The sequence below is a fragment of the Anser brachyrhynchus genome (genome assembly GCF_964034855.1).
Source record: "Anser brachyrhynchus genome assembly, chromosome: 7".
NCBI classification, from domain to species: domain Eukaryota; kingdom Metazoa; phylum Chordata; class Aves; order Anseriformes; family Anatidae; genus Anser; species Anser brachyrhynchus.
This window is the reverse complement of record NC_137701.1, coordinates 20,303,282-20,321,550: the sequence shown is the minus strand read 5'-3', so window position 1 is coordinate 20,321,550 and position 18,269 is coordinate 20,303,282. Positions and strand designations below refer to the sequence as shown.

General features: G+C 33.9%; 1 protein-coding gene across 6 annotated transcripts in view; it reads right to left on the bottom strand.

Annotated features, from left to right (window-relative positions):
• LOC308198464 (neurabin-1-like) overlaps positions 1-18,269 on the bottom strand; it is a 52,180-nt gene that overhangs the window by 13,083 nt on the left and 20,828 nt on the right. For 4 of the 6 annotated variants that reach the window (XM_080600863.1, XM_080600864.1, XM_080600862.1 and 1 more), the window contains 13 exons: positions 17,939-18,059; positions 17,313-17,417; positions 16,978-17,098; positions 16,322-16,465; positions 14,700-14,753; positions 11,712-11,941; positions 9,496-9,592; positions 9,220-9,415; positions 8,258-8,409; positions 6,059-6,392; positions 2,391-2,475; positions 1,246-1,317; positions 489-684 (listed from right to left, as the gene is read on the bottom strand). In XM_080600863.1, the coding sequence (XP_080456989.1) occupies positions 489-684; positions 1,246-1,317; positions 2,391-2,475; positions 6,059-6,392; positions 8,258-8,409; positions 9,220-9,415; positions 9,496-9,592; positions 11,712-11,941; positions 14,700-14,753; positions 16,322-16,465; positions 16,978-17,098; positions 17,313-17,417; positions 17,939-18,059 (1,907 nt within the window). The remainder of the gene's footprint in view (positions 1-488; positions 685-1,245; positions 1,318-2,390; positions 2,476-6,058; positions 6,393-8,257; positions 8,410-9,219; positions 9,416-9,495; positions 9,593-11,711; positions 11,942-14,699; positions 14,754-16,321; positions 16,466-16,977; positions 17,099-17,312; positions 17,418-17,938; positions 18,060-18,269) is intronic. The other 2 variants (XM_080600865.1, XM_080600867.1) reach the window with 1 other exon arrangement.

Genomic DNA, 18,269 nt, shown 5'->3' with positions numbered 1-18,269 from the left:
TCTTCATCCACCTGTCTGGTACTCAATCCTGATACACCAGTATGGTAAAAACTGATTGACCAACTGCCTGGGGAGCTGGCCTCTACTTAAGTACACTTCCTCCAAGTATTACACTGTTTTCTCATGTTTACAGGGTAAACAGATTTGGCTTTTAAAATTACACTTTGTGGTAAATTACACTGTCCTAAAGCTAGCATCACTTTTAGCACTATAAAGCCCGTTATTAAACCTGTCCTGTGATCATTCCTTAGAAGCCTACTTCAGCGTGAACTGCCTCCACTGATGCTTGAATGGTAAGAAATGGGAATACTGACACAGTCTCTGCTTGTGAGAGCTGTAAAGTCTCAAGCTTCTGCAGCCATGTTTGTAAGAGGTGATGCCATTTAGGTGTAAGTCACCAAGCTTCCACATATTAAGTAAGCACTTACAATTTCACTTTGTCAAGATGCAACACTTAAATATTCAAAGCACAAATTAGTCATCTTTACCTTGCTTCTGTTCTTCTCTTGACCATGTTCGCAACTGTCCTGTCCACTCTGAGGAAAGTGCAGACTACTACTAGAAATCTGAGGCTCCTTGTGACTGTCTCCAAACCACGAGAAAGGCATACAAGTAGGAACAGGAGAATCTGAATCTGATGCAGATAGATTGTTGCCAGAGTCATCCAACAGTTCTCGAGAACCTCTGAAATCAGTAGATTGAATTGTTTTTAAATTGTTTAAAACAAACAAACAAACAAACAAACACAAAACAGCAGCAACACATAATACTCATTTGCACCTGTTTCACAGCATTGTTGATATTTAAAATAAAAACTGATACTTACCTTTGAATATCCATGCAAAATAATTTGGTTATTAACACAAATTTAAGAGGTTTTGCAATATTTCACAAAATGACAGTTCCAAATATTTGCCAATTTAATGTACTTAACATTCATTTTCTTAGGTAAAATATTAAAAAGTCTCACAAGTCACTTCAAAATGTGCTCTGCTTTACTCTTTTCTCTCTGGTTTACTCTGCTTTACTGATTCCTCTGTACTACTCCATTTATTTTTCTTATTTCATGAAATTAGAAGCTCATCTCCACATCGTTATATTAATTTTCACAGAATTTGCCACTGTTGTACTTGAACGTACTTTAAGGTCAAACACTAATGACAATTTCAAAGAAATCCTTGGGTTAAAAATTTTAGAAGTGTTGCATGTATTTATTAAACAAAGATAACAAAACAAAACAAATACCTGCTATCCAGCGAACCTCTTAGATTTTCTTTTTCTTGTTTCTTGCCCTTGCCCCCAGATTTCCGCAATCCACTAAAGTGGAAAACACAGTTTTTATATAGGGTTTACATTTACATAGTGTAACATTTTTATCAGCGAGCAAGTTTTTTCAGTTTTCACGGTAACCAGAAGCCACATTTGTGTTGCTACACAGAACTTGATTTTGTAGATTATGCAAGCAATTAAAAAGTATTGTCATTCAAATTTTATCTAAAAATCACATTAGAATTCTGAAAATTCCTTTCAAAAAAACACAAATAACTACGATAAATATAGAAAATGCCAAAGAAACTTAACATCCAGTGGATACAACCAAGAGGAAGAACACAATTTTATTGCTCTGTGCATATGTAGAGTGACTTGAACTAAGTTATTACCTTGACTCCGTATGTGTGTGTAATAAGTCATTTTTATGAGCTATATTATGATTTATTTGTTGTAGTACTAATCTCAGTCTTTTTATGTTAACTGTCTTCAACAAGCTTTCTAACTGGTTCAGAAGGAGCATGACTTGTAAAATTTAGCAATTCTTCTCGCAAATCCCCAGAGTTCGGTCATGACATAAAATGCAGCTTGCTCTTTTGTTTTAACCTGTTCCCGTTCTCATAAACTAAATGAAATTCAAAAATTCACTCATCATTGCTGCCTGCTTCCAAGGAGCGTAGAGTAAGCAGCTACTGTAGACAAACCCTATGTAACGACACCTTTATTGTAGAAGGAATCAAGGCAAGACAGGCATCTATTTCAGACTGTAAAGCCAGCAGGACATAGCATTGAAGTCTCCAAAAACATTTTGGCATGAAACTACACATGGATTTGCAAATTTAAGAATAAAACACCATTAACTCCTAGAGAAATCCTGTATTCGGATGAAAACTGAAAAAGCACAAGAAATTCTTTGAGGGAAAAAATATAGATAAATAAAATGAAAGCATGTTAGAAACATGAACGTAACACTATAGTTTCAAGATGAAAACACTCTGTCCAATAATGTTGCTATCAAGCAGCATTACAGGATTTTCTCAGCAGTTTGTATTCAGAAAACATGATATTCTCCAAAAGCAACACTGAAAACCATTTATTTCCAAATGCGCACAAAATCTTACCCAAAATCTGGAAATCGCCTCTTGGACTTCCCTGATGATGTCCCTTCATTTGTTTCTGTTTTGTCTTCATTTTTCTTTTCTTCTGCTTTTCAGAGAGGGGTAAAAAATAAAAATGTTATTCTAAAAGTACTTGCAAGTTTCACATACTTATGAAGATGCTTCTAACTAAGAAAGATCCTAAAACCTGAGTAACAAAGTGTTTACAGCATTTAATCGTCCTTTATTATGCTTCAGTGTTATAAGATATTCCTTTTGCATTTTTCCCCCTCACCCTGGTTTAGTAGCTTGTCCAGGCTAGCTCCTTGGAACTTGAGCTATGTATGCGTGCTGCTAGCTACAGAAAGCATACCTGACCAGCACAATAGCCAGAACCTGGAGAGCAGACAGATCCTAACAAGCTGAGTTTCTTGGAAATAGTATGCTAGCTGTGCATATTGTAAAGAGATAATCATGACTTTGAAGCTCCTCCAAGACCGTGGTATTTACAGAACTGGAATACAACCTATTAGGATCTAATTTTTCACCAGAGGGAGCAGGTTCAGTTCTAACTACTCAATTATTAAGTGAAATGAAATGACAAACTTAAGTGTAATACTACCTCCTCCCATGGATTTTGACAGATTATTGCAAGTCCTGAATGTACTTCCTTTTAAACTCTCAGATTACTAGATTTTTTTTAAACTGACATTTTTCATAATTTTGCTGCCTATGAAAAAGATACAGTATAGTTTTTGTGAGACAATGTAAGTTTTACGCTCTGTCTTCTATTAAAAAAACACAACTAAAAAAAACAACATGAAAAATGTAGAAAGTAACGCATGTATATGCCTTCCTGGGTCATAAAAATTAAAAAAAAATAGGTCTCCTACACAAAATCGGTAGCAACTTCTCTTCACCCCCAACAGCTTTAAGGTTACCCTAAAGTTTGCATGCTGAATGGCCATTTTTTTTTCTTTCTTTCCTTTTTTTTTTTTTGCTTATCTATTCAATAGTTTCTTATCAACAACAGAACTTTCTCTATTTAGTTAACCTCTCTCTAAACGTGTGACATCCAAAAATTTATAAATGCCAGTTAGATTTTTCCTGTCAACTTCAATATAAAAACAGAAGAATGAATCTGTAAAATGTTTTTATATTGAACATGTGTATCCACTACTCTCTCCAGAGGTAATATTTTAAGAAAAGAGGTAATTTCTAAAGTGAAATACAATAGGTTAAAATACAGACTGATATATAAACGGAGGAGAAGATAATAGAAAGGGTTATTTCAATGAAACATTAGGTAGACATTTTAATAGTGTTAGAAAGCAACAATCTTGCAGAAAGTAGCATTTAGTGTCATTTTACGTACAAAGAACTTTCAATACTAATCCTCATCCCTGATGTACTGCATTAATTAGCTTTTCCAGGGACTCTGCCAATTTTGAGAAAATGTTTACAATGCCTTGGCCATCACAATTAAATTTATACCCCATGAATACACATAATTATGGTTAAGTAGAAAAGAAAGCAAAATCACATATATCACGTACATACTTTGAGAAGACTTCTTTTTTTAAAAAAAAACACAACAGAAGCTAGCACAGAGACTACTTCTAATTAAGACTTTACAGAGGTATAGAATAAGGAAAGTATAACAGATCTTGTTGTTATTAAAAGAAACGGCATTTATTTAAGGTATTAAAAGAAAAGTTTGCCTGAGCTGTATTGAAAAGACAGCAATGTAGAGTCAATCTGAGAGCAATTTTAGAGTCAAAAGACTGCATTTATAACCTGTCTTAGCTGACTAAAGTAAAACATAAAGCATTTTAAATGTTATCTGATCCCTTTTTCAATTATTTATGACAGAAAAGCCAAATATTTCTATCAAATAGTGGTGAGTAGTGACTAAGCTGATCACAGCCCTTTCATCTCTTCCTAGTGAGAAACAAGAGGACAAGATGAACAATGCAGTAATTCCCACAAAGTTGAAAATCAAATGTAGACATCAGGATCATATCTGGAAATGCAAAGCCAACATTGAATTTTTCTGGGAACTGGAAATCAGTCAAACCTACTATCAGAGACATTGCCACTTATGATGCTAGTGTTTTGCAGAAATACGCTAGGACCTTCATTGATTATCCCCAGTCTGTGACTGAGCTCACCTCTTGCTTATGTCAAAGCAACCATTTAGAGTCTAGATTTACAGGTTTGACCTGTCTCATATCTATTCCTTTCTGTAACTGTTTAATTGAAATAGCATTTATTCCATAGGCACCTTTTAGATAAGACTTCAAAAATGTGAAGCTGTCTGTCTTCTTGAAATACCAAAATACACTTAAAAAGGAACTTTCAGTTACAATCTGTGAAACACTTTGCTTTCCTTTGCTCATGTAATAAATATGTAATGCACCTGCTATGCAATCACGACTGCTCACCCTATAAGAAAAACAGACCTTTTTCCTAAAGCAGTGTACATAAAAATACATGTTTGTAGATTGTTTAAATTTGTATTTTAGTTTGGGCTATTCTGATATTTGAAATTTTCAGAGTGATAATCCGAAAACAATACAAATACTAGTCAAGATTCTTGAATACCTTTAAGAAATGAGGCTTAAAGCAAGTATTCTAAGCATACGACCCAGATAAAGAATTTCAGTAGCCAAAGCAATAAAAGTGTTCCCATGAAAAAATGAGACAGAGAATTTATTTAAACTTGAAGAGTTCATTAATGCCGGGCTAATATTTTCTGGAGATTTAAATATTCAAAACAATATTACTTTCTGTCTATATGAAGAATAGTACACTGATGTTGCTTGATAAATATGTATATATAAATAGACTAAAAAATAAATTCTAAACCTTAGTGAAAATGTGGGAAACTTTTGAGATCTGAATGGACGCCAGTCAGAACATCTTTCCAAGCATGACAGGAATAAGTCTTAAACCAGATTTCCAGACATTTGAGGGGTTTTGCTCCCAGCATTTTTCATCAATGTATATTTGACTCAGTAGAGCTATTGACTATTCTCTCACAAACATCTTTTCAAACACAGATGACATTACTTCTCTAGTGTCTTGGCAGAGAGGTCAGGTATGTGGCTCCATTTCCAAAGCTGCTATTTGCTATCAACTGATATTCTTCTCAAGGAAGAGGAACTGACTAGACAGCAAATGCAAGCCACAGTAAACAAATTCATACTGCAGGTAGAGCTGACAACAGAAAATTATCAGCTTTATGTCCACATTGGAGGGCTTAAGCATGACATTACTTGTAAGCAAGCACAGTTTTAATTTCAAAGGTGTTCAAAACTTGCAAATTGTGTCCTCAAGGCCCTGGTTTGTTTCATTTTTACAAATCCTCTGGGTTTGAGTCCTATACAGGGGGGACTGCCATTTATAATTATTGTCATTAGCACTTTTTCCTCTTTTGAGCCATTTTAAGCACTTTGCTCATTTCATTACATCTAACGCCAACTCACCTAAAAATATAATGCAATGCACTTGTATACATTTTTGCTAACTTCAGACTTTCCTGAAGAGCTAACAGTTGGTTTCAAAATCAGGTAATTAGTAGTCAGTTCCTTTTCTAGCAAAGTATCTTATTGTTTAATAATCATTTATATCTAAAACCATAATATTTTAACTCCAACGGATTAAAATGATAATAAAACTTCAGATCTTACCCCTGGTCTCTTTTCCTTTCCCTTTTGCTTCTCTTTGCTTAGTATTCTTGGTATACCCTTGAGGAGAATTTGGAGCCATCTCTTCAGGAGGAGGTGAATGAGTGGTGGTTGTGTTGTTTTCGTTGTTTGGTTTGTGTACTGGAGAAGAGTGTGTGGAAGCAGAAGGGCTTGACTCTAATGGACTTTCTGTGCTTTCTCTTCGTTCAGGCTTTTCACTTTTTCGATTTATGTCATCCAAGTGAGGCAGAGTTAATTTTTCACTTATTTCTAAGGTCTGTGTTATGTATGCAGCAGAAGCTTCTCTGTTGAGAATAGGATCTTCTGAATCCTCATCCTTAAACAAATTTAAAAGTCATTTTATAAGCATGACATATAAATCATTTAAAATCTGATCTTTTACCAGGATGTAAGGATGTGCTGTGTTACACGCAAACTTGCTCAGTTCAGAAAATACCAAACAGTTAAAATTTTAACTTAATTATGTGCACATATAATCTAAATCACACAAAGCTGATTTTACAGGCTTTCCCTTGTCCAGCCCTATATAGAATCATATAGCTCTTGCTCATCCTAATTAATCATCATCATCTGGACAACTTAGAAAAATTCTGGTAAATCTTGGCTATTCCAATTAAATGCAACCACTTTTTAAAATCGTTTCAGACCAAGTAGTTCAATCTTCTACCTCTGAGACAGGCTTTCTGTTACATAACTCATTTCTTCAACTGTTTTCTCCCCTCACGTCTTTCATCAAAAATCACATTTCTTGTTTTCACATTAAAAACTCTACAAGACTGCATATGCTCGTGAACCAGTATCTTTTTTTTTTTTTAACTTATCTTTTTCTTGCTCTGCTAAAGAAGAATAATTGCTGATGTCCAGAATCTAGTTCAAATAGAATTTCACGGGCTATAACACCCGACATGAGGATAAGGATTTAATCATGATAGTAATACATACTGTTGATAGACTTGTCATGGAACAGGGCCATATTAAGGAAGAACACAGATATGGACCTTAACATCAGCTTACATCAGAGAAAATTAGAATAGAAGCATACCACAAGTTAATTTTACTGTTTTTCTATACTGCTACCAGAAAAATGAACAGGAAAAAAAATACAGCTAGAGATCTTAAAAGCTATCAATGATATATTCACTGGTATATCATAATACCAACTTGTATCCTAGAACAAGGTTTATGAATTCTAACTCGCAGCTTTCTCAAATAGAGTTAGACTGCTGCTATATATTTTCATGAAAATATGAAGACAATAAAATCAAGTATCAAACGCTCATGAAATTGCAAAAAAATTTCCCAAGTTTAAATTAAACAAAGGAGTCAAAAAAAAAAAAAGGCTATGTTGAAAGTTAAGTAATGCACAAGATTTAAACTAGCTAATTTCCAGGGAATTCCACCTCTAGAACAGGGAATAAGGTGTACGTGGACATATGGAGAGGAGCACAGCACAGATACAGTGAAACTGAGAAGCATTCAATAGGAAGTCTACTCGGATGCCTTTTTCCTCATACTGCTAAGAAAAGCTCTGGGAACTCTGGAATTTAAAGATAGGCTAATTATGATCCTGCAGCCACTTATCTGAAGTCATTAATCAAGATTTTTTTTTTTCCTCTACAACTACCTCAACTCAGTTGATCGAAGTTATAGTATTCTGTAACGGAAAGATGCAAGAAGGATGACACCACCAATGCAAACTTCTCAGACAAGTTCTAAATCCATGCAGTTATGAATGAAAAAAAACATGCTGAGAATAGTCAACCGTTGTACAAGTATGAATAGAAACAGGGGAAGAAGGTAACTATTGTTAGATTGCATCATTGGCAATATAAGTCTAGACAGAAGTGCAACAAATGGGCTAGAACATTTTACTGCTATGTTTTGTTGTAGACAAGTGATTATTTATGGAATAATGAAGCATTTCAGAAATGCTTAGTTTTTGAAGAATATTGGTAACTAACTCATTTCAGATGAAGAAATTACAAGATAGATAAGCTTGTTCCACATGCTTATGATTGCATTTGTGAACCTGAATAGGGCTTTCCACTTGGTACAGCATAAAAATCTGATGCTTTGGCACAATCTGAATGAAGCATGGGCAACACTTAAAATTGTGAATACAGATAAAACTGAATACACATTCAGGCTTTTGAACGCCAAATTATTTACTCATAACGGTACCTGTAGATTTGCAGCCTGTTGTCCAGCACCAAGAGATTCTTTCAGCTTTGATCGAGAAGGTGGCTGGCGTTTTACTTTCAAAGCAAGCTGAGCTTTTGCTTTGTGGGCACTGGTGTCTAACCTGGGAGTATCCCCAACAAAAGCATCAAAATCTGCAACAAATATGTACTCCTTTAAAAAAATATTAGGTGAGTTCTCCAACCCACATTCCATAAGAATATTCAGATGCTAAATCAGAATTATTCCACCAGCTAATCATTACTATATGACAATCCTGTTTATACGATACTACAATATTTCAACATATATTGATAACAACTGCTAATTTGAATTAAATTTCCACCCAATTTCTTCTTTTTCTTTATCTAATAAAGAAAAAAAAGATTTGTATTATGGCTTGAATACTCAATTTGATTCTCAAATTGATGAGAATTTTTTATGCCCAAAATACACTTTCCTATCTTTATTCTTTAAGACAGAGATCCTTTATGAAGTCCATGAGCATCAACCATGTCCTTTTAAAAGATAACTTCTCACGTGAACCACCACCTGATACTTGATAACATGCTGGCATAATATCACTGTAAGACTTAAAAATATATAAATAAATCATAACAAGTTTTGGTGTAAATCACAGTTTAAGGTGAATGTGACTTCAGCTGATGTATCTCAAGTGCTTTAGTCTCATTAATGTTATTGATTTTGCTAATACAGAACCTGAGGAAAAGTAAAGATAGCCACGTCCCCATCTATCTCCTTCCCCACAGCATTTAAGAAATACTGAAAACGGTGAGGAACTTAAAAATATCCATACTGTCTCAGGCCAACCATTTATCTAGCGGGTAAGAAATAACGCTTAACTAAAAAAAAAAAAAAAGGAAAAAAAAGGAAAAAAAATGCCACACACATTAACGCTTTCTAACTTTAGTAAAAAGCAAATCAAAGATCCTATACCTACTTACCAGAAATTAACATCTCTGAAGAATTTAGTCTTTCCTCTACTGATTCTGTTTCTTTTTCATTTTCATTTTCTTCTCTTATCTTTGACTGCTCATTATACTGGCCTGCATTTTGACAGACATCTTCCAATAAACTGCCACCTCCAAACATATATGGCATTCTTTCATATACTTTTAGTTTATTTTCAAGCTCTGTAATCTGCAAGAATTAATATTTAGAAGCAAGATAGAAATAAACTTTTGCATTCTCAGGTAGTTCTAAATATAATACTGCGTTACCTTTTCCTGATGTATTTTCAGCTGTTCTGCATACTTCTGATCTCTCTCTTCAAGTACCCTTGAATGATCCTCCTCTTTCTTCATAAATTCCATTTCTCTGGTGAAAGAAATACATATATATATGAAACACTAATATGCAGAAATATAGAAAAATATAGAAAATATACACAGTTGTAGTTACTAAAAAGCTTTCTGTTAGTAAGCATTTAGAAAAATCAATCTGCAATGTGTAACTGTTACTCATTAATCTTGTAATGTCACAAAACAGTCCATGTATTTATATTTATGTTCTTCGGTAAAAAAAATATCAATTATGATGCTGTAATTTACTCTGGGCTGAAAGAAGGATGTATTACAACACCTTTTAAAAGTTTCATCGATTTCTCTACCTTTAAAAAGTTGCAAGCAAATTGTGTATACATTTAAAATATCAAACATATACAGAACTCTAATCATTAGATCTTATTCACTTCCACGAAGATACACACATACTGCTTATTGCTGTGAAAATAGTCTTTTGCTTCCATAAGCTATGGTAGATTTTTTTTGTAAAAGAAAATAATATTTTAAGTTTCTACTTATTTCATCCTAAAGAAATTGCAATGATAGGTTTTACAGAACAATGGAACAATGATTACCAGAAGGAAATAAAAACAAAAATAAAGGCTACTTTTTCCTGCAAGGTAGACAGAATAATGTACAAAAAGATAAAACAGGCGTAGAACATCTAAACAACATGCAGAAGCTTCAAGGACAGTCAGAGTAGTAACGGGAATTCACTGAACAGCAAGGAAATGAAAACTAGCTTGTTAGCACTTTTGAACTTCCATGTGTATAAGCTTGAGAGGAGAGTAGAAAGGAGACCAAATAGCATAAAATGCACTGTAGAAAGTAATGGTTCTGGATGTGGACGACAGAGCAGAAAATCCCAACTGTCTCTAAAAGTAAGTAGCAAGTAGAGAAATTGGGACTGGAGAATTATATATTTACTGTAATAACTAAAAGCAACAGTAGCCTTCTGTATTATCAAGATGCTTCTGTAAGTATTTTGCCATTAACTCATTTAGATAAGAGCAAAGAAGGTAAAACAAGTAGACAACTGCATGACACAGTATTCAAGTCTTACATTAGTGCATCTAATAAGAAACAGTATCTCTACCTAAAAAAAAAAACTGTTAGTGGATTGAAGACACTGCTATCATGATGCGATTTTGAGGAGTTAGACAGATATTCCAAACTCCTGTTTTTTTGCAGAATTCTGTTTTCTGCCCCCACAAAACATAGCTCCTTGCTAAGATGGAATCACAAGTATCTGGCTCTTACCTAAACAACTTGCTGGACTTAGTAATATTTTTTTTTTGATAATTTAAACACACAAAATCTATCAGAATATTTTTAAAGGGACAGTACCAGATAGTACACTGAGTAATAAAAAGGCCTTCATTAAGGAGTACTAACCATAAACCCACGCACATACAGTTTTAATAGCTTGCTTGGGGAAGAGAGAAATATATTTTTAGGGTGGTATCCCAAAGTCTTGTTCTGAGACTATCCCTTGCTCTTCCTGGTTTCCTCTCTCACATATGGTCTCAACTTTTCAACAAATGAAGACACTGTTGTACAGAATTAAGCAGCAAACAAAATCAAGTCAACTTATGTCCCATAATTCAGTATAGTGAGACAGAAGTCCAAGGAGAAATATACTATCAGAATTCACACTGTTAAAGCTATTAAAAAAATAAAAAATCACAAGCATGGTAATTGCTAAAATCACGAATACTAGGTCACAGGACAGTAACAAAAAATCATTTTATATCCTTTGACGCCTACCCTGTCTGTAACATTAAGGTTGGTCAAAGCTAGATGAGAGTGTTTTCACAAACAGTAAAAGGTACCGCCAAGAATTTCATGTCAAATTTCAACATAGTCCTATCAAAAGTACAGATGCATTACAGTTTCTCAACTAGGTTCTTTTAAGAATTTGTTATTAAAGTATATTTTTTTCTAAGTTTAAAATCTAAAGCAGCAGCAAAATTTCTGAAGAACCTTTCCAGAAGTTGACTTAAGGTATGGAAGAATTCAGCGTGTACAGGCCACTGCTTCCCTAAACTCTGTCAAATGAAAAAGAGTGTGTTAAGCAAATCACAACTCTACATATTGTTGTCAATTTTTCCCCCATAATGTGCAAAATACACAAGCAAGAAATAGTTACTTACTTCTGTTGGTAATCTTTGAGCAATTTCTTGGCCTTGTTATATTTCTTTTCAAGGGCATCATATTGTTCTTGAGTTTCTTTAAGATGCTCATTCACTGTTTTGCATAAACTCTGAGCTTCCAACCAGTAAGTCTCTAACTTTTTAATTTTCTCTTTGTTTTCCTCTAGGTTTTGCTGAAGTTGGGTTCGATTTAATTTCCATTCAGCTTTTTCTGCTTCAACAATTTTTAACTGAAAAGATTAAGATGTAAGAAATTAATGTTAACTAAACGATGAAATAAAAAGGATGTTTAGTAGAGAATAGCTAAAAACAATTACATACTTATCAGTAATATTAAAACAAGACACCGAACTTTTAAAGAAATTGTATCAACTCTTCCAACCCTTGCTAATACAAGTATGTTTTAGAACTCAATCTCGGGTCTTTTATTACTTCCTTATTAGCATTGCTTCCTTTTAAAAGAGAAATAATGAATAAAATCTTTATTGTCTCTTACATTGACTTGTTGAATATCTCACCATCTCTAAATACCTCTGGAGAGACCTATTTTGACACAGTAGTGAGCCAGTCTTTGCTTACTGCTAACCTTTCAATTTGCCTTAGACTGTGTACTTATAAACAGCTTTTAAGCCAAAGAAAGTAAATCTGTTCACAGGGATGCCACCAATCATATAAAGAAAATATACAGAAATTATAGCATTTTTTTCTGCTAAAGAAACAGGCAGGATTATCTGATTAAGATAGCTTTTTCCTCCTCTTTACTATTTGCTGATACAGGCTTCCAAGACACTGTAATGGAAATATATGGAGTTGGAATGAAAGGATTCCTTAAACTCTCTCAAAGCACAGGAGCACAAAATTAAAAGGAAGACTGGATTCCACATACGTGTTTCTTCTAGTTAACTTTAGCAAGTGTGACAGTTAAACATTGTGTTCTTTTTTAAAATATTACAGGAAGTTTTGTCTCTTTGGTTTAAAAACACCCTAGTCATGTTGAAACTTTACAATTTAAAAGAACAGCAGTTTGTTAAAAAAACAAACAAACAAAAGAACAATAAACACAAACAAACAACAAAAAATATGCTGATTAGACTACCTAGGGTTATCCGACTGCTAGCTAAGGAAGCCTCTACCTTGTAGCGGTGTCCTCTGCACACAAAATAAATTCATTTACCGTTAATAGGTGGATTGTTCTGCAGAAAACTGCAAGCATCCAAAATTCTCTAAACTCTCCAGAACAGTTCCTTCCGAACAGAGATTCCGCACGTCAAAATGCCATTTCTGTAAGTATGCTAACTTGAATTATGATAAATAGTGCTTTTTAAAAATCTGTTTTTGGAAGTAATGCAGGCATTGAAATTAAATTTTGTTATGGCTTTTAGTACTGAACCTCACAGTTTTCTTGTATTTGTAATACAAGAAATTGTAATATTGCAATCCCAAGAAAATTGTAATATGGCAATCCCAACGGTGAGAATCATAACTTTCCCCCCAAAATGCTTTTTAGCAGTGAATATGCTCTTCTATGTATTTGAAAATATATTTCTTAGATTATATTGGACATAAAGACCTAAACATCTCAGCTTGCAGACATTTTCATTTTCTACCTTCAAAGGCAAATGAAGTTACAGAATTTTAGCGCGTATAAAGACAAGTTCCCTGTGCTACTACTTTGTTACCAACAGCTTGTTTAATAAAGCTAATGAGAACAGTAGGTCTTTCCTGGTACTTTAGTAAGACAGGGAGACAAGGTCTTCCTAACAAGTTATGATATACTCACGGATTGCTTTCCTGAAGCTAATGAACAAGAAAAATAACCATTCCCTCAACAAAGGAAAGAGATGGGTCCCCTTCGGACTAACGGCAGTCACGTTATAACATGCTATGTTAACCTATGTGAAGTTCTCTGGGCCTTCGAGCAATGAGCAGGCAGGACGCTGCCTAGTTTGTCCATGCCTCCTCCTTAGGGAACACTACATACACTTAAGAAATCCCTGCTTTTGAAACTAGTTAAGATCACCTGCTGATGGAACAGAGATGTTGAAAGGACCAAGAATTTCTCGAATTACAAAAATGAGGCAATAAGTTGTATTAACACCAACATTTTTATCAGTTTTAGCAATCCAGTGGGTCAAACGTCAATAAAACTGCAAGAAAGAGCACTGTCAGAAAGCAAAATTAGAACTACCATAAGAAAACAAAGAAGTTATAGCTGCCTTGCCTCTTTATATCTGGAGCTCTAAATGTTTGCAATGTGCAGGAAAAACCACAATAGATACTGTTATCCAAAATTATTGCAGTCTCAAGCATTATCCCTTCCCTGTCTCCTGCTGCCCTCTCCCAACATGCTGTTACTTGTCTTATGGGTACATGTTTCTTGTCAAGGGAACATGGAAGGGAAATGAATAAAAGCAGCTGAACATCAACAGCAAATATTTCTAGAAAAAGGCCATGCACAGATCTCCATCAGTGAAAAAGGTGGCAAAATGAACAAGAAATGCTTTCTCAGATAAGCCAGAAGTGTTGAACTAATCCTCACTGAAGAAAAAGCTGGAAGAAATTCTCTCCCCAAAGCTGGTCAGAAACTTGAGGGAGGGAAAGAAGGTAATAGAAATAGCTTTCTGGTAACAAAGTTAGGCACTGTCTGCCAAACCTATACCCAGGTAAGTTCTCTCCACTAAAAATGTTCTTGTATTTGTTTGGGAACTTGTTTCATATTGCACTCAGCTTAATGCAGTTTTACTTTAAGCCATAATACTGAAGCGTTCATTTTATAATGGCACTTTTTTTTCTCTCTTCCCCTCATTTAAGTATAGCTCTTCAGCTCAGAAATGCTTGTCTCGCTTAACACAGAGTACTTACACCCTAAGGCCTAAAACAGATTGCTGTCTTCTGCATTCAGCTTACTCCAGGTAAAATTAGCAGTTAGAAATTGTAACAATAATTAAAAATATCAATAATTAAATAATAAATTATTTGAAAACTTACCTTCTCCTTCAATTGGTTCACTTCAGCTACTGTTACTGCATGTTTTAGTTGTAGCTGAAATAAACAAAAAGAAATTCATAAGAGTACACACAAAACTGCACTCATAATGTTAATTTTTAGTATTTGTCTGATCTCATTCTTCCTCAAACCATTTTCATAGTAGCATGAAGTCAACTTAATTATTTGTCAATTACAGGAGAAGCAATCATGAGCTTTTATTTTAAATAAATAAATATGAGTTAAACTACATGATCACCAAGAGTTAAAAATAGTTGTTTTCTATACATTAAGAAAAGTGAGGAGGTTAAAATAATGTTTCAACATGCCAGGAAAATGAAATGGCAGAAATGCACTTATGAGGGCAACTTACATATAGAATCAAGTAAAACTCTAAAGGTATTAAATATTTTGTTACTTATCAGCACTTACAAATAAATGTATTGGCTTTGTTTTAAAATCAAGCTTTGAACTTCGCAACACAAATCTTCACAGGATTATTATAGATGGATAAAGGCTACATCTAAGCCAAACGTAAAGATTATTGTTAACATATCTCAAGAAATCAGCATGGATACAAGTGCAAAAGCACTTTTTTTTTTTGACAAATAACAGCTATTTCTTGTATTTTACTTTCCATCTGTAACCCTGTTTTTTTGTTTGTTTTTATTTTTTTTGGTAAGGCATAGTGCTCTGAACAAACATTAAAATAAATGAATCCATGACTTAATATCCTTTATTTAGATTATGTTAGTAACAGTGCGATAATGGTTCTAGCTGGGAATCTAATTGTATCCCAAGTAAATATGTCACTTTTAAAGATGCCATACCCTATTGCTATGCAATCCATCCAAGAAAATGTAGATGTTCTCTAGTGATCGATAGTCTGAAATTTCAAATTCCTCAACATCATCATCAATATTACCAAGAGAGCAAACTTAAGGAGGTCTGCAAATATTGATTGTTTATAAAAATAAGTACGCACAAATAGCATCTGAAAGTTCCAAGCTAAGACTAAACAGTTTCTTTGCAGTATATTTTTCTCCTCCAGAGTGAAAATGACAGGGACTTAAACCTACCAAAAAACCACAGGCCCCTACATGCCAAACAATGCACCAGTTAAATCCCAGACTAAACTCCACAGCCCTGAATAAGACAAATATGCTCCTTTATAAACACAGGGAAAAGGGAAACTGATTTTCCAATTGTGTCAAGTTGGGACTCCAAAATGCAAAATCCAATGGCTCAAAGAAAAACATCGTATCTATTTAATGCTATGTTCAGACACCACAACAAGGAGTGAGGTGGTCTTGGGATCTAACTCCTGTTACAAGAGGTTTTTTTTTTTTTTTTTTTTTGGGGGGGGGGGTGGTGGTAGAGGTTTTTGTTGTTTAATTTAAATCAAAGGATCATTTAATATATGTATGTATAGGGAAGCTGGGATCAGAAAGTTACAGAAGACCTACATTTCGAAGGATATTTACAAGAGATACTTATTGGTGTTTAGTAGGAAAACAAACACAAAACCACAATGAAGGGGACATGAAGGTTTCACAAAATTATACAATGTTTAAATGCTCCCTAGTGCACAACAAAGACTATTTAACAAACTGCTACTAATATACCTCTTTAAATTTAAGAAGAGACTGTGCTGAATCCATATCCAGCGGTAAACTGATATCTTCATTTTCAGGAAGATCAAAAACTTCTACAGATTTTTCATGTAAATGTGATTCATATGTATCATCATCGTCATCATAGTCATCATCCTAAAAAAAAATAATAAAAAAATCATGACATCCAGTAGCACACATACTTTGCATTATGGTTGCAGCAACAATATAGAAAGCACACAACCAAGGAACACAACTGCAGAACTTGTCAACTAGCTACTATTCCTTTTTAGTTTCTTCTATCAGTGATAAGCTTTAAAGGTGACTTGCAAACATTTTCATCAAAATTCCACAAAACAGAGTTAAGTAGGCCACGGACAACACCAGTCACAGCTCATACTTAAAAATATCTTTTGGATTATTGATACGTTGGAAACAGCACATATTGGTAACCATATACTTACACATATGTATAACATATAAAACCAATGTATATACTGATAACACTAATGTATGATGTTTTTATCTTCTCTTTTAAGCAATTTGCCTGTTTTATTCTTTTTGCTTCAATTTGATTAAAAAAAAAAATCATGTATCCCATTTGCAGAAGTTATTGCACATAGCACTAATCATATACTCTTAAAAATATGTACATACATATGTCTTACCTGCTCTGTATCATCATGAACATAGTGCTGCTCATACAGACATCTCTCCTGCTCTAAAGTCTCACTAATGAGGCGGGCTACTTCACTCTGAGTCCCTGGCTTTTCTCTGCCAATCAGAAACCTATAGAAGAAAAACTAGTTACCTTGCAGCAAAAACCTTAAGATACGTGTAAGAGATTAATTTGCCATACTGCTGCCTTCAACAACTTTTTTGTAAAACTTTCACATTATAGTTCAACTTTTTTTGTAGAACTTTCAAATTATAGTTTTGTATTCTTCATTAATGAAAAATTATAACTAGAAAGAAGGTATTATCTGATAGAAAACATACATACCTCACTGTGCCTTTGGTGTTTTTTAGTACAGTAGCTGCAAAGAACTGAGTAACTCCAACTAGACTTATGCCATCAACCTCAACAATCTGATCATTTACTTGAATTCTGTAAAAATAAACAAACGTTTAGCTATCAGTTAACACAAATATTTGGGCTTGACAAATTATTTTATATGATAAATATCATTTAAAAGTCCCTAGTACTTACAACGAGAAAGTCTGAATCCCAAGGAATCCACTGCTTAAAAAACAACCTCTGAATTCTCGATTACTATGCAGATCACCAATTAAAAACTACGTACAGTGTTTGTCTTGCTATTTTATACTATTCACACACTGACTGGTATCCTGGGTTGTCAATCTGATTTTGTGGCACTTTTACACATGGACATATTCTAAGCTTTTCTCATATATGCTGTAAGAAGACTTAAGCTTATCTTCCAACAATATTCTATGTTAAGTCAAAAAACAGAAATTTAAAAATTTAATATAAAGCAGAAACGTAATATGTATTCAGTTGAATTTAGTTTTTATAGTTTTATTCACAGTATTTGCCATATAAAATGAAAATGATTGGGATCACTTAGAAATTTGCAGAAAGCATAATCAATTCAGTGGAAAACTCACCGTCCATCTCTCTGAGCAGCTCCACCATCTGTTATTGTTTTTACAAAAATGCCCAGTTTTTCTAGTCCCTGATCAGCACCAACTCCCATTCCAATAATACTGATACCCAGACCGCTGTCACCTAAAGGATTCAAAAATCTAACATTAGCCACATAATATGACATGTACCACTTACCAGAAGTGAGGGGTTTCTAAGTATTCCAAGTACTTCCACACAAAGGATACAAAAATTCACATATTAAAAACAAACAACCTTTTTTTTTTTAAATCTAGATACTACTGAAAGTCTTTTTGTTCTGTAGTTATGACTGCCTACTAGATTCAAGTTTCA